Source organism: Mus caroli, chromosome 2 (assembly GCF_900094665.2).
Source record: "Mus caroli chromosome 2, CAROLI_EIJ_v1.1, whole genome shotgun sequence".
NCBI lineage: Eukaryota > Metazoa > Chordata > Mammalia > Rodentia > Muridae > Mus > Mus caroli.
This window is the reverse complement of record NC_034571.1, coordinates 125,582,507-125,599,248: the sequence shown is the minus strand read 5'-3', so window position 1 is coordinate 125,599,248 and position 16,742 is coordinate 125,582,507. Positions and strand designations below refer to the sequence as shown.

General features: G+C 43.6%; 1 protein-coding gene across 2 annotated transcripts in view; it reads left to right on the top strand.

Moving 5' to 3' along the window:
• Nucleotides 1–10,427, top strand: part of Trmt6 (tRNA methyltransferase 6) — a 12,044-nt gene extending 1,617 nt beyond the window's left edge. The window contains exons 2-11 of one of the 2 annotated variants that reach the window (XM_029474707.1): nt 2,333–2,460; nt 3,411–3,520; nt 4,006–4,097; nt 4,226–4,428; nt 4,570–4,694; nt 5,488–5,843; nt 6,198–6,283; nt 7,482–7,584; nt 7,684–7,770; nt 9,036–10,427. In XM_029474707.1, the coding sequence (XP_029330567.1) occupies nt 4,574–4,694; nt 5,488–5,843; nt 6,198–6,283; nt 7,482–7,584; nt 7,684–7,770; nt 9,036–9,227 (945 nt within the window). In that variant the 5' untranslated portion in view covers nt 2,333–2,460; nt 3,411–3,520; nt 4,006–4,097; nt 4,226–4,428; nt 4,570–4,573 and the 3' untranslated portion in view covers nt 9,228–10,427. The remainder of the gene's footprint in view (nt 1–2,332; nt 2,461–3,410; nt 3,521–4,005; nt 4,098–4,225; nt 4,429–4,569; nt 4,695–5,487; nt 5,844–6,197; nt 6,284–7,481; nt 7,585–7,683; nt 7,771–9,035) is intronic. The other variant, XM_021150692.1, reaches the window with a different exon arrangement.
• The last annotated feature ends 6,315 nt before the right edge of the window (nt 10,428–16,742 follow it).

The window sequence follows — 16,742 nt, the reverse complement described above, 5'->3', positions numbered from 1 at the left end:
ACACACACACACACACACACACACACACACACCTTTGCACATAAAATAGGCTGGCAGAGGCGTAAAGTGTTTCATTAACACCAACATGATTCAAGGATGAGGATAAGGGGTACAAAATAGATGTTAGTTACTGGAAATCCAGCAAAGAGTAAGAATTAGGAGTCAGGAGCACCTCCAGAGGACATGTGGTTCAAGTGGCATTTGATGAATGAGGGGAGATGACTCAAAGGGTAAAGCTCTTAACCACATAAGTATGAGGTGCAATGGCACATATCTGTAATCCCAGCGTTCTTACAGCAAGATGGAGGCACACACAGGAGACTCTAGAAGTTTGAGACCACTTGCCTGACATATATAACAGTGAACAAGAGAGATCTTGCCGGGCTGGAGAGATGGCTCAGTGGTTAAGAGCACTGATTGCTCTTCCGAAGGTCCTGAGTTCAAGTCCCAGCAACCACATGGTGGCTCACGACCATCCATAATGAGATCTGACACCCTCTACTGGTGTGTCTGAAGACAGCTACAGTGTACTTAGATATAATAACAAATCTTTGGACAAGAGCAAGCAGGGCTGGAGTGAGCGGGATCGCAGCAAGCAAAGGTCCTAAATTCAATTCCCAGCAACCACATGATGGTTCACAGCTATCTGTACAGCTACAGCTTACTCATACACATTAAATAAATAAATAAATAAATAAATAAATAAATAAGATAGACAGACATAGACACACCTTGTCTCAAAGAAAGATGGAAGGCAGGAACCAGTATCTGAGTTGATCTTTTGACTTCCATATGCATGCTGTGGTACCCAAACATGCATATATGTACATAACACATGCGCATGCCCACACGGAGGATGAGAGTAGTTACAGTTTTTTAAGGATATGACATACAAAGATATGGCGGGATAGAGAACTGAAAAAGGAAAGATGAAAAGAGTGAAGCAGAGCACAAGCAGAGTTCACCAGGTCAGGACAGGCTCCGAATTCAGAATTCTGTGCATGTGAGCTGGGCTCTGAAGCTTCCTTAGGTACAAAGCTTTTCTTTACGTCAGTCATGCCATGTATATAGAAAGTATCTGCAGACCTGTATGAATCCTGCAGCTTTAACTCCTCACACAAACATGTATACAGTTGACATTGTGTGTTATGTTTTTAACTGGATACACATCAGTTCACCTCAGAATTGGAACCCACAACAGACCAAAGTAATGACTGCAGCAGTGTCCAGTTTGGTGAACCAATGTGTGCACACACAAGCACACGCACACGCACGTACACACACACACACATCACCCAGCAGCAACTGTTTACTCCTTTTTAATCTTGTTAGATAGGAGACCCTCAAGAATCTTCCAGGCTTTTTTTTCTCCAGACATGTGACTGTTTGCTTGCCCCCTGAGACTGGTGAGTGTCATCTTCCCTCCTAGAGGAAATATTTCAAATTGGAGGGAGTGTTGTAATTCAGAGGAGCATCCTACAACACTGTAGCTAAGGCCAATGTGGCCTGGAACTTGGCATCTTTCCACCTCTGCCTCCTGCATGTTGGGAGAAATGCGTACCACCACACCAGGTAACTGACTCTTGACCAGTGTGTTTCTCTGGGCCTCAGATGTCTGTCCTTGGCGTCTGAGGGTTGCTGTGAGAATGAAGGGGTACACATTGCTGGCATCCAGTTGTTACACAGCAGGTGCTAGCTTGCTTTCCGTGAAAGGAAAGGGGTTCTGTCATGTGCTTGTCTTTGAAGTTGCTCTAAGAGACAGATCTCTGATAGGAAGGCTAATGCGTGACCCTTGGCAGTACTTCATTAGTTCTACATCCATTTCCAATGTGTAGATTGCCAATAATGTTTATTCTGATACAGGCTTTTTGGATTTTTACTTTTCTAATAGAGTAGCCAATGAGACAGAGACCAGGGAGTTTTAAAAATTGTTGTCATCTCAAGTGATTTTGTTGGGGATTTTCTAGTGCAAGTTGCATGGGGCATCACAATACACACGTATGGCCTGGGGATCTTGTCAGTCATTCCTGTGTTGGGATCTGCAGAATCTGTGAATGTAAGCATCCTGGGTGACGATTCAGAGTGCAGTGAGACTGTGTCTCACAAAAGGCATGTCGTTTTCTTCTAAAAGTCAGTGTTTTCCTGCCTTCTTTATAAATGTTTCTGTCTGTCCCCAACCTGCTTCTCTCTAGTTCATTTGTCAGTTTGTCCTCACAGAAGTAATGCTGTTAACCGTTTATCATGTAAACTCTTGGATTAAACTAGGATTAGCACACTTTTCATAGCAGAAGTGCAAAAGAAATCCGTTAACTGGTTGCCTTTTCTTCCTCAGAAAAGTAACTTTTGAAAAACAGTGGTTCTACCTGGATAACGCCATCGGCCATAGTTACGGCTCAACATTTGACGTGAGCGGTGAAGGCAGTCTTCAGCTCAGGAAGAAGCTGGAAGAGCCCATGTCAGGTACACCGCTGGGATGAGCTGGGTGCTCAGCAGACTTCCATTTAATCTGGACACTTTCCAGGAAACTTAGCTAAAGTAAGGGCTGGTCCTATGAAGCTAAGCCAGACGTGAGGAGCTGATGGGCTGGGCATGGGTAGGAACTCAGGACAAGAAGATTGCAGTGCAGGCACGTAGGTGGTGTGCTCGCCCAGTACACTTGAGGCCCGGGTCCATATGCAGCACTCCATAAGCTGGACAAGTCACTGAAGTGCTCAAGAGATGATGTTGGGGAATCAAAATTCAAGTTAATTAGGTAGCAACTTTGAGGGCAGCCAGTGCTATGTAAGACCTTATCTCAAAAAGGATCTTTCAGGATGCTAGAGAATTAGCCCAACAGTAAAAGTACTTGTTGTTCTTTGAGAATATCCAGGTTCAGTTCTGAACACCCACATGGTGGCTCACAACCATCTGTTATTTCAGTTCCAGGGATCTGATGCCCTTCCTGAGTTCAGGCACCAGGTATGCATCTGGTAGCCATACATGCATACAGGCAAAACACTCAAACACATAAAAATAAATATTCAAAAAATGTTTTTTCTTTTTGAGAAAGGGTCTTTACATTAGCCCTGAGCTTCCAGTGTATACCATGCAGGCCTTGAACTCACAGAGATCCTACTGATGGGGTTAAAGGTCTGTGAAGTCAGGGCAAGCAGGATGGCTCAGTGAATATAGGTACTTGTCTGACAACCCGAGTTCAGTGATCCCTGAGACATGGTGGATGGCAACTGTTTCCTCTGACCTTACATACACCGTGCCGTGTGTGTGTGTGTGTGTGTGTGTGTGTGTGTGTGTGTGTGTGTGTGTGTGAGCCTTTACACATACACAAATACATGTAAAATTAACTAATTAAAATGTAATCTTTAATAATAATTTTATATCAAAAATTATCATAGAGCAATTTCTTTCCTTAGAGACCAAAGAAGCAGGCACTGATAATCGAAATATAGTTGATGATGGAAAGTCCCAGAAACTTACTCAAGATGATATAAAAGCTCTGAAAGACAAGGGCATTAAAGGAGAGGTAAAAACGGATTCTTTCTCTTTGTTTGTATGTAACAAATTTGTCTATAATGTCGATTTTGAGGTAAAAATGGAATGTCAGTTAAAATGTGTGTGCAGTTGAATACATTTGGATGTTGTGTCTTAGTGCAAGAATAATAGACTGAGTGGCTGCACTCAAAGTACTCGTGGAAGAGAAGTTATCAGCTCGGGTTGTTTGATTTTGGCTGATCTTCCTCTCTAGTCTCCCTTTCTTGGCAATCTCTCTTCCTTTAGCTTGACTTAAAGGAAGTTTGTGAACAGGGCCCTGGATTTCATGCCCAGCACCAGGGGGACAAAAGTCTAAATGGAGTTGTGATGTCTTTGTTCCAAATCCTGAGTAGAGTGTAGAAATGCAGAGCTGATGCACGCGGACTCCGTGAACGACGGCCTGGAGATGAGGCCTTTGGCTGAGTGCAGGGCTAAGAAGGTGAAGCTTCAGGCAATGTGCTTGCTCCTTTCTTCCAGGAAATAGTTCAGCAGCTAATTGAAAATAGTACAACATTCCGTGACAAGACAGAATTTGCCCAAGATAAATATATTAAAAAGAAGAAGAAAAAGTAAGTCACATTGCTTGAAATGGTTGAAAATAAGTACATATTTTCTATTCACTAAGTAATTATTACTAAAAATGAGATGTTTTAAATCTTTTTAATTCATATTGCTATTCTGCTCTTAATTCCCGTAGATATGAAGCCATCGTTACTATCTTGAAGCCATCTACCCGTATTCTTTCAATTATGTATTATGCCAGAGAGCCTGGAAAAATTAAGTACGCTTTGTTTCCTTTCAAAGTATAATTGGGGGAAATATGTCTTTAAGCGAGTCATGATTTTAAGTAAAATGAAACGCTTGCTCACCTGCATAAAGTGCCCTCCTTCCTCATAAATTGTAAGTCCTTTTACTGTCACCTCAAGTAAACAATAATCGTATCAACATAATTCTTACAGAACAACTGGAAAAGCTGTTATTAAATGTCAGGATTTACTTAGCTAAAAGTGAGCCAATCTTCCTTTTTTTTTTTTTTTTTAGCCACATGAGATATGATACACTAGCCCAGATGTTGACGTTGGGAAATATCCGTGCTGGCAATAAAATGATTGTCATGGAAACGTGCTCGGGCTTGGTGCTAGGTGCCATGATGGAACGAATGGGAGGTAAGATGATGTTTTCAAATTCAGTAAACTACCTCGATGCGAGAAGAGAAGTCCAAGAATTGGAAGTTAGAGAACCAGACTGAGTTGCTTTAAGAACAGGGGGGTGATCTCAATAGGCCTCCATGGCTCCTGTCCCAGAATCTTTCTGTGTGCTCCATTTCTCCCCACTGAGGCTATGTTGGTGCCCTGTGATGTTGACCTTTCCTGCTTTGATGTCTGTGGGGATGACTCTGGAACTGCAGTTGGCTAATGAGTTTAGTAAAACAGCTCGTATTTACTGTGTTGTCAGGACCTGAGGAGCTGAGAAGCAGGGAGACTTCTCAGGAGAAACTCTCTTTTTATTTTGAGACAGGGTTTCTCTGTGTAGCCCTGGCTGTGTAGACCAGGCTGGCCTCGAACTCAGAAATCCGCCTGCCACTGCCTCCCAAGTGCTGGGATTAAAGGCGTGCGCCACCACGCCTGTCCAGAGAAATTCTCTCTTGGAATTCACAAGCTGACCTGTCTGATTTCTCTGATTCTGTAGAAAATAAGAGCTTGCATCCACCCTATCTGGGGATGAACAAGGAAAAAGCAAATAGGCCCAAATCATCTGACCTCTAAACAAGATCACGGGGTCTCTGGAAATATATTCTCTCTGTAGGGATTGGGATATCAGCGAGCTTGGGGACCACCCTCTCGCTATGGGCTTTGGTATTCTCCACCCTGTAGACATGGGAGAAGAACCGTGTGAGGACTTGGGCTTCGGAGTCTAGATTCCCCCACTGTACAGATGTTTGTTTGTTTGTCTCTTCAGGCTTTGGCTCCATTATTCAGCTGTATCCTGGAGATGGACCCGTTCGGGCGGCAACAGCTTGTTTTGGATTTCCCAAATCTTTCCTCAGCGGTCTTCACGAGTTCCCTCTCAACAAAGTAAACAGTCTCCTCAACGGGACATTTTCTGCTGAGATGCTGTCCTCCGAGCCTAAAGACAGCACTCCAGTTGAAGAAAGCAACGGTGAGCTTGAGGGGAAACAGACTGCTGAACAAGCGGATGAAGACAACATTGTGGATGCCGCAGAAAACAACGCAGGAGAACAGAGGCCAATGGAGATTGTTCCTGGGGACCCAGAGAATAAGGAGCCCAAAGAAAAAAGAAGCAAAAGAGATTATGTAAGCATGTCAGGAGTCATTATTCTTGTGATAGCTTCAGAGCCTCGGTGAGCTTTAAGTTGTAAGATTTGGGTTGACTTTAAAAGGTTAGGTCCCCAGGTCTAACTATCAGAAACACTTGGGGAAATGTATGTCTTTGTACATGGCTGTGTGACTTAGTCTTTGGGCTGGAGTGGCTGCTTCAACAGTGGGGGTTGCCATTTGAGAACAAGTTCCTTGTGTGTCCTCACTTTCCATATAGACCAGCCCCTCCTGTTGTCTACTGAACACCACTGCTCCTCTCTTAGAGATCAGGACATTTTTGTAAATCTGGCTCAGTGCCATCAGTACATTGGTTTCTTGCTGTTCTTAAAGATTCAGGAAAAGCAAAGGAGACAAGAAGAACAGAGGAAAAGACATCTGGAGGCTGCTGCTCTGCTGGGAGAAAGAAATGCAGATGGGTATGTTGATCCAGGATGCAGGGCACTTCACGGTGCTGCCACGGTCTGCTCTGAATGTAGCACACTTTCCACTGTCTGCCTTGATTCTTGTGGGAAATGAGATGGAGATTTTCTCTTGGTTGTTTTGGGGTTTTGGTTGGGGAGGGGGTTGTTTGGTTTTAAAAAAGGTTGGATCTGGGCAGGAAAGATGGTTCAGCATTTAAGAGCATTCACTGCTCTTTCAAAGGACCAGTGTTATGCTCTCAGCATTCTGCCCAGTGACTCATAACTACCTGTAACTCCAGTTTCGAGGAGATCCAACACCATGGTCTCCTTGGAAACCTGCACACTCATACACATACCTACATGCAGGCATATACAGTCATAACTTTTAAAGAATAGTTAGTACCTCAAAGCTTTTATTTTAAGGCTAGTAAAAATAAGTACTTGCTTGGTTGATTGGTTGGTTGTTTGCTTTTAAAGAAAGTCCAAGTCTGGCAGGGAGAGGAGTCAAAGAAATCTCCACCTTCAGTAATGACTATCAGATAGGACTGTAGAGGTTGGGGGGGGGGGTCCATTAAAATGGCTATAACACTGGATAATACAGAGCTAATGAAAGATTCTATCAGAGGCTAGAGAGGTAACTAAGTGGTTAAAAAAAAAGAATGCTTGGTGCTTCTACAGAGAACTGGTGTTTACCCAGATCACAGCTCACAATTGTCTATAACTCTAGTTTCAGGGGACCTAACACTCTTGGCCTCTGCAGGCAGGCACACACACACACACACAATAATACATCTTTAAAGAAAAAGAATACCTGTCAGTGGGAGGTGGATTTGGGGATATAGTGTTAGATTTAATTCCTTATGATCTAAAAGAAAAAATACAAGAATATCCAATATATATTTGTCAGGTAGCACAAACACTTATAACCCTGTTTCTTAGAAATAAATAGCTCATGATTTCATTCTGCTTTGAATTTCTAGAATGTTGTGTAGTGCCCTGTACTTGTATGGCTCACACTGGCCTAGTACTCCCTGTGTAGATCCAGCCAACCTGGAACTCAAGGCAGTCCTCCTGTCTGGGCCTGAGTATTAGGATTTTAGCTATGTACAATCATTCCTAAATTACATGATTTAAAATGTGCTCATTTTAAATACATCTAAAGCCCATGCTCCTCTTGGAGGGCATAGAATAATATTCTCTGTTTTCCTTGCAGTTTGATTGTGGCCAGTCGTTTCCACCCCACGCCCCTGCTGCTGTCTTTGCTGGACTTTGTAGCCCCGTCAAGGCCGTTTGTGGTCTACTGTCAGTATAAAGAGGTAATGCTGAGACGAAGTGGACAGAATTCCTACATCTAAATTTCGATCTTTGTACTGTAGCTTGAAATATATCTAACAGGACTCTGGCTTTGCCCTTAGCCTTTGTTGGAATGCTACACAAAACTTCGGGAGAGGGGAGGAGTCATTAACCTGAGGTTGTCTGAAACCTGGCTCAGAAATTACCAGGTAAGTGTTCTCACTGCCAGGCCCAAGAGTTGGTCTCTGGGATTGCTGGCTTCTTGGAGCAATGCTGTACGTTGTTTAAATAGAGTCACGGCTTTACAGTGGCAGTGGTGGAAATGTCTGCTTGTCACTTAGAAAAATATCCTGGCTTCCTGGCTACCTGGCTTTCTGGCCTGCTTTTTATATCAGATACACATTCTGTAACTCTAGTCCAGAGGTATTTAAAATGCAAATACCTAATTATAGTACCCTCAAGGCCTTGCTATCTGTAGAGGTGGTAACTGCAAATGAAGTGACCCTGTCCTGTGCTGCCACGTACATAGACTGAGGTATATGCATGTTCATTCTCTTCTCATTTCCCCCCTCTCTGGCAGAGTTAGATATCAGAACCAGGATCTCAGGGATGCTGGGCAGGTATTCTGCCACTGAGCCATGTCCTCAGATCTATGCCAGTTTATTAGGGAAAGGGGGCCTTTTAAAAAGAAAGAGCGAGAGGAAACAGGATGAGCTAGGTGAGTGCTTGCAAAAGAGGAGAACAGCCTACAGCGATACTTGGAGAAATTCTCAGGCAGGCTGGTGAGAAGCCAGGAGTAAAGACTGCTCCACTGTCAGACCTCCTAGTCTACTCTTGTGCCTGGGCTCAGTTTGATTGCCCTCCATATGATCCCTGCAGCAGATCCTGAAGTCACAGCAGCTGGAGGGGCTTTGCTGCCTGAGTGCTTCACAACCAGTTCCTTCAGGAAGGGAGGCAGAGGGGGACACTTTTGGGTTACCTTGTGGCCCACCCTGCTGTTTGGAGTCTCTTCCTACCACAGAAGTCCAATGTAACACTGCCTTTTTATGTGGCGAAGGTGGCAAGTGAGAAGAGCCCTTGCTGAGATTAACAGATAGCAGGGAAGTAGCCAGCCAGTGTTGCTTCTCCATACACCCCAAACCCTGTTGTTGGCCCGGAAGCTTCCTAAAATCAGAAGGAAGACCAGTGCATAGGCCAGAGTGCTGCAGAAACCATTCACACTCCCCTCCCACACAAACTAACATACAGTCTAAGAGAAACGGAGCCTCGTATGTTTGTTTAAAATAAATAAATCCCCTTGTTGTTACACTTCCTTCTGAACGTACTATCCTATGAAGAAGCAGTCTTCTTAAAACTTAGTCATTGTAAATCATCAAGCGATTTGTCATCTAAATTCTGATTTTTATTATATTGTTGACATGGTTTGTAAGAATGCAGAAATACATAAGTGTCGTTTTTTTTCTGTCTTGGATAGGTTCTGCCAGATCGAAGTCATCCCAAATTGTTGATGAGTGGCGGTGGAGGGTACCTTCTGTCGGGGTTCACTGTTGTCTCAGACAGCCTTCGAGCAGACCCCAGCTTCAAGTCCTGCACAGGCGCTTTAGACCCACACAAGGCTGAGGAGCCAGCAGCTAAAAAACAGAAATGCATGGAATCTGCCTCTTAACTCTTAGGAGATTAATGTTGGTTCCGAGGCATTCTGCAGCTGGTAATTACACTGTAAGTGTCATCGCTAAAATGTTTTCCTGTCCTAAGAGTGTGTGTACACCTGTTCCTGGGAAGAAGTAAGCCTTTCGTTGCAGAAGGATTAGTCAGGACTGCAACTCTGATGGACAGTAATGGATTGGTACAGCAGTCCTGTATCACAGCAGACTCAGTACTTAAAGGATTTGCAGATTCCTTGGGAATGTCAACACCTTGATAATGTTGATGTGTAAGTCTTTGTTTATATTTTAAGCAAAGATGATAATACAAACTAGCCACAACATGGTGAGCAGTGAAAGGAAATTTCCTCTCCTCCACTCTTCCTCCTAAGCAATATGGATGTGTGTGCCTGTGAGATTTACAGTACCAAAACGTCTACCCTGTGCCCTGCAATGGAAGAAGCTTTTTTTTAGATACTAGATTTTGTTATTTTAATAGTCAACGGCCTGAAGAAGATCCAGGTATTTCTTTTCTTGCCTCTCCCTTTTTGGTACATTGAAAGGGTGGTGGGTGCTCCTTTGCGGTGAAAGCGGCTCCTCTGTTCTGGGTGAAGTGATTGGAACTTCTGTGTACTATTAAACAATTGGGTTTTTCTCTCTCTCTAGACACAGACACACAGAAACCTGTATCAGTGTTGGTATATATACATACACATAGATGTATCTATATGTCAGCATGGACAGAATGTACTACCTGTGGTGGGACAGAGAAGGAATACACGTTTATTTGAACTGTGGTAAAGACTTGTGCAGGACAGAGCAGTTCTTGGTGTGTTGCTGTTACTCCTTGTCAAGTATGTTTCAAGTGCCTTCTGGGGATTTCTCACACTGGTCTGTACACGTCTGCTGGTGTGAGGTGGGTGTCCTTTATCTGCTCTGAAAGAAGTGTAATCAGATTCCTTAACCATCTCCATTGTAAGGAATAAAAATGTCTAGAGTAATTGAAGGCTCTTGTTCCCTTGAGAGTCTTGTCCTGTTCACTAGGACTTGTGCGGTGTTCTTGTCATCATAGAAGCCTGGCCAGCGTGGAGCATCTTGGAAGATAAAAATGCTTTCCTAATAGCTTGTGCTGTTCTGATAAAGGCTGCTGAACTTTGGTTTTTATTCCTTTTTCTCTAAACAATTGCTTTTAAAGAATAAAATTTTCCTACTCTGAGCCATAAGTTATTAATGATACAATGCTGCATTTATTACATTGAGCTGACGGTGACACGTCTGTGTGTGGTGAACACACTGGAATGTGACACATGAAGTCACATTTAAGGAGAAGGTAAGATTGGACAGATGAGACTCTCCAGTAGGGCTGGTCACTGTTAAAAATGATCTCAACTGGTGTCCAGGACTTGTTCCATTCTCTGAATCATTTAATCTGCCCTCCAAGGTTGGGGTCTAAGGTCTGAGCTACTGGCAGATCACTAGCAAATAGCTTGAAAAAGAAAAAATAGAAGAGGGGAGATTTGAGGGAGCGAGCTCAGGTTGAATCAAAGTGTGAACCCATGAAAATAGGAGAGTGTTTGCATGCTGTTTGGAAATATTGATTGTGAACACTGAAGCAGTACAAATGCTAGAGACACCATCCTAAACCCCCAGCATTTGGGCCTTCATCTTATGATGCTTGGTGTGCGGTGCCAGGACCTAACACCTGGAAGTAGCTCTAGGATAATATTCATTTTTACTTAAAGAAAATAAAAGATTACATGAGCCAGCAGTATGGCTTAGTGGATGAAGGTGCTTGCTGCCTAAGCCTGTGATTTGAGTTCTTCAGAACCCACATAGAGGGAAAGGACAGAGCCAACTCCACAAAGCCATCCTTTGATCACACACATTGTGGTCTGTGTGTGTGCTCACACCCACATATCATACACGAGTTAGTTTTTCTTAAATTACAAATTTTATTTGGACTTAACTATGAGCATAGGTCAGATTATAAGCCTGGACAGCTACTTAACAAGGAACAAACTGTTAGCTATCCTGTTAACATGTATTAGGTACCTACAGCCTGTTGACCCTTTATCTTTGTTTCATTGGGATAAATATTTTAACCAGATCTGAGGTTTTCAAATAGGGGTTTTATAACACTATACTGACCCCAGAGTTCACAGTTCAGTGTCCTCATCCCATGATGCTTTAAGTTCCAGGACTAATGTAAAGCCAAACACAGTGATCCCAGTGTTACATTGGTAAAATGGGAGGCAGAGACAGGAATCCTTCAGAAGCTCAAGGCCCAACTATCCTAGAATACAGAGTGGCAAATCATGAAGAGACCCTGTCTCAGAAATGAAGGAGCAGTGACTGAGGTAGTCCTCTGACTGTCATGTGCCTGTCATCGGCCATAGCACATGCACACCCACACACATAGTACACACAAAAACGACTTTTAGAAATCACAATTACATTCTGCCTTAGAATTTCTATTGCTGTGATTAAGACACCACAACCCAAGCAAGCTAGAGAGGAAAGGTTTTCTTCAGCTTAGCTCCCACAGCACTGCTAATCATTAAAATAAGGCAGGACAGGAGCTCATGAACACAAGAACTAGTGGCAGGAGCTAATGGAGAGGCCATAGATGAAGTGCTGCTTACTGCTTTGGGTCTCGTGGCTTGCTCAGCTCACTTATAGAACCCAGGACCACCACCCACAATGGGCTGGATTCTTCCCCCATCAATCACTAATTAAGAAAATGCCCTACAGGCTTGTATACATCCATCAGTGTACTCATCCTAAATCATCTGGTTTATCATGGACTACTGTGGTGGAACCGCCATTTTTTGCCAGTAGTCACATTGTCGAGGGCTCCAATACATCTCTTGATCCTTCGACTCTGGGGAGGTTATCTGTATTGGTGGTGGTGTGGTTTGTTTCTTTGGCGTATTGATTATTAATACTGCTGAGACAAAATACCTGGTCAGAGCAAATTAAGGGTTTATTTTGTCTTGTAGTTTAAGGGAGAGGCAAATATGGCAGGGAGGAAATGGACCAGCATGAGGATGCTGGTCGGGGCACTACTGAATAAGGCAGCAACAAGTGCTGCTGTCGGCTTGCTTTTTACCAAGTACAGGATCCAGCCCTGGGGATGTTGCCACCTATGTTTAGGGTGGGTCCCTCACAGACAGACTCCCCCAGAAGCTTATCCCTTTGGATATAGATCCCATTGACAATATCCATCAATATCCATAGCAAGTCTACCCCTGTCTATTCACCTGGAGTTTAGCACTTTTTATTTGGGAAGAGTTTTCTGTTGTGGATGTTGTTTGTTTGTTTGTTTGTTCATTTGCTTTCTTGAGGGTTTGTTGTTTGTTTTGTGATACAGATTTCACTATGTTGCTCTAGTTGGCCTGGAACTCACTCTGTAGACCAGGCTGGCCTTGAACTCATAGAGATCCACCTGCCTCTGCTTTCCAAGTCCTGGAATGAAAGGAGAGTACTGCCATGCCCAGCAAACAGAGCACTTTCTAAAATGCTTCAGTGTGTGTTTGTGTGTGTGTGTGTGTGTGTGTGTGTGTGTTTATGTGTGTGTGGGGGGGGTACTGAAGCACACATAATCAGAGGACAGTTCTAGGGAGTTGGTTCTCTCCTGCTACCTAGTGAGATTTTGGGATCAAACTCAGAATATCATGCCTGTATGTGATCATATCTGTTTGCTGAACCATCTCACTGGGCCTCTAACTTGTCACTTTTAAGCTATAACTTTGCCCCCAGGAGTTCCTGGCCATCTCATAATACAAAGATCTGTTCAGTCCAACATCAGCAGTCTTTCATATCTCCAGAACTTTAATTTTACATTACTTATTGTGTATGTTTATACATGTTTCTGTGCAGGCATGAGTGTTACTGTCCATGTGAAGGTCGAGGACGTTTGAAGGAGTTGGTTCTCTTCCTTCCACTATGTAAATTGTGAGAATTGAACTCAGGTCATCAGGCTTGAGAGCAAGAGCCATTACCTGCTGAGCCCCTTTTCTGGCTCTCCACCACTGTTTCAAAGTCCAAGTCTCAACTGAGACTCAAGGGAATCTCTAAACTATGAGCTCCTATAAAACTAATACATATGCCTTTAATCCCAGCACTCCGAGTCAAAGCCAGGTAAATCTGAGTTCAAGGCCACCCTGGTCTATATTGTGAGTTTCGGGTCCAGGTCAGCCTGTCTCCCCACCCCCCTAAAAAAAACAAAAGAATAAAATCTCTAAAACAAGATCCATAGTTTTAATACATGACACAGAGTAAAACTTCCTTATTACAAAAGAGATCACACTGAGCAAACAGCAAATCCAGCAAACCCTGCTGGCCTGTGTGTCTAGCATTTGAGACGCAGGTTAAACTTATTTAGGTTACAGAAGACTTAGGTAGCCCCCACCCCACCCCCACTGCCTGTAGCACACACAGTCTCTTGAGCCAACTCTACTTCATGCCTTCAGCTTTGCTCCCCAAATGTCCCATAATGTCCCATGGTTCTGGCATCTCCATCATACTAGAGACTCCACTAAATCTTGGATTTGAGCTTCACATTTTCACACAGTGCCATCTTCTCTCTCTGCTGGGTCTCTAATGCCTATACATTGCCTGGCCTTGACAGCTCTCTAAAACTAGAGTAAGCACACCATGATCTCTTCAATCGTGCATCTTACATCCTGCTAGCATCACCATGGGTTATGTTGCCATGTCCTGCTGTCAACATGGGGTGGAGCCTGGCTGCATGGTAACAGACACAGCAGCTAACCCCGCAAAGATGACCTAGGAAGTTGCTGTTCTGGAGCAGAGAAGCCCCTTTAGCATCCTAGGTTCAGGCTCTCTTCTTTCATATAAATTTATACTTTCAAAATATGAAGCTTCAGTGCGTGGGTCTTGCCCTCTTGGCAACATCCAATTTCCCCAGCATTAAAGGCGGTCCTCTTTACCAGTTACTCCTACTTATTAAACACTTGCCTTGGGTGCAACAGTAAACTTGTTCCAGCTGTTTTCCTTGACAGATTGGACATATTTTGTATCTTTCTGCCCAACCTGTCATTCCTTTTCACTGTAGAGCCAGAAAATAGTAGTAACTGATAACAATGTCACGACAAAAATATCCTGTCTTGGGACATCTTCCATCAAAGAAGTCAGTTCATTTTGTTTTAATGCAGAAATTACCAGTATGTGGCCAGATCCTGTGCCAGAATATTGGGCCTCTAGCCCAATTCCTGATTCCTTCTTCCCCTCTGAAATCCCATAAGCTAAGCCTCCACTTTCCATGTTTCTTGCCATGTTCTTGAATCCCATACTCACACTAGAATGCTTCATTTAGCTCTGTTAATAAATTAACACTGATTAAGAAGAGGCCAGCATCTTCTGGAAGAATTTCCTTAGGTCAGTCCATGAAAGCTATGATCCAGCCAAGAGTCAAGTCTGCATCTTATGCTGACAGCCAAACTTGGTAATGTGTAGAAGCCAGTCAGGTGGCCCTGGTTTTGAAGGCTTGCATGAGTCATGGAGACTAAAGCTTGGCACTGTGTGGTATGGCTCAAGTCCCCAAACAAGCCCAGAAGAAGCCACTTGTGGAAGTGTAGTCCAAGTGCAGTCAGAGTCCTAGGATTCAAGTGGTCATGAGAAAAGTTGAGGCTAGGCACCATGTGATCTAGTCAGAGTCCTTGAAGAGGTCAGAAGAGGGTATTGGTAAAGGTGCAGCCATTTGCAAAGACGCCAGCATTTTGGAGATGCCAGTACCATGGGACAACCACTAAGGACAGCAGCCTGGGCCTAAGAAACAAAGTGTGTGTGTGCTAACAATGGCAGAACTGGAGAGATGGAGCCCAGAAGGTTGTGAGTGAATTCCAGAAGTCCAGCACTGAGTTTTTTTACACTCTTGGAGTTTGATTTTGCTTTGATTTGATTGTGACTGTGCCCTGACTGTCCTCTCTTAAAATAGGAAAATAGTTAACTTTTTTGTTTTACAGGAGTCTACAGTTAGAGACTTTAGAATTCTAAAGAGACACAATAGACACCCTAACTAAGTTTTAGAGAGCTTTGGATATTTTAAGAGACTGAACTTTTAAGGTGTTTGGATTTTGACGCTCTGGATCTTTTAAATGTTGGGATGTTTTGTATTGCAATGTTGATATTAACATGAGATGTTGGAGATTCCCTGAATGGTGGACTAGAAGCTATAAGCTGAAATAAACCCTCTCCTCCCCAAGTTGCTTTTGGTCAAGGTGTTTTATCACAATAGAAACCCTAACTAAGGCAAGGGGTAAAGTGCCTTCTCACAGTCCTTTTCTACCCCCTGTGAGTGACACAAAGTAAGACGTGCTTCTGTAGAATATGTAAGCCCACAAGCCAAATGTAGACCACAGCTAGTTTTTCGTATGGTGGTTTGAATTAGATATCCCATATTCTCAGACATTTGCATACCTGGTCCTCAGTGATACTATTTGGGAAGGGTCAGGAGGTATAGCCTTGCTGGAGGAGGTGTGTCACTGGGGGTGGGCTTTGAGGTTTAAAAGCTACTAGTAATGCTCAGCTTGCCTTCAATATTTGTGGTTTGAAATGTGAGCCCTCAGCTGTCAGCTTTCAACTCCACTCTCCCATGCTCCCCCACTGTGATGGTTGATGGGCTTTTGTACCAAACCACAAGCCCAAATACCCCTTACCTTCTGTCCTAGTTAGCATTATCATTGCTGCAATAAAACACCTAGGGAGGTTTATTTTTGCTTGCACTTCTACATTGCTGTTCATCACTGAAGGAAGTCAGGACAGGAACTCAAAACAGAGCAGCATCCTGGAGGCAGGAGCTGATACAAAGACCATGGAGAGGTGCTGCTTACTGGCTTGCTCCCCTGGCTTGCTCAGCCTGATTTCTTATAGATCCCAAGACCAGCAACCCAGAGATGGCACCACCCCCAATGGGATGGGCTCTCCACCACTGATCATTAATTGAGAAAATGCCTTGCAGCCATTTCTTGTTTCTTTTAAAGATTTATTTATGTATATGAGAACACTGTAGCTATCTTCAGACACACCAGAAAAGGGCATCCGATCGCATTACAAATGATTGTGAGACACCATGTGAATGCTGGGAATTGAACTCAGGACCTCTGAAAGAACAGTCAGTGTGCTTAACTGCTGAGCCATCTCTCCAACCCCCATTTCTTTCTTGTTATGTTAGATTTTTTTTTTCAGGACTCCCTTAGCAAAGTACTGTAAGCCAAGTATAATTAAACAGAAATTACCAGGTTTGCGTGTGTGTGTATAGGCTTTTCCTCAGCTGAGACTCCTTCCTCTCTGGTGACTAGTATAGCTTGTGTCAAGTTGAGACACAAAACTAGACAGCACACCTTCAATAAGTTACCTTGGTCATGGTGGTTTTTCACAGCAATAAATAGTGACTAATGCAACCTGCAAGATAAAAATGGCTCTTACGCCGGGCACAGTGGCGCACACCTGTGATCCCAGCACTCGGGAGGCAGAGGCAGGCGGGTTTCTGAGTTCGAGGCCAGCCTGGTCTACAG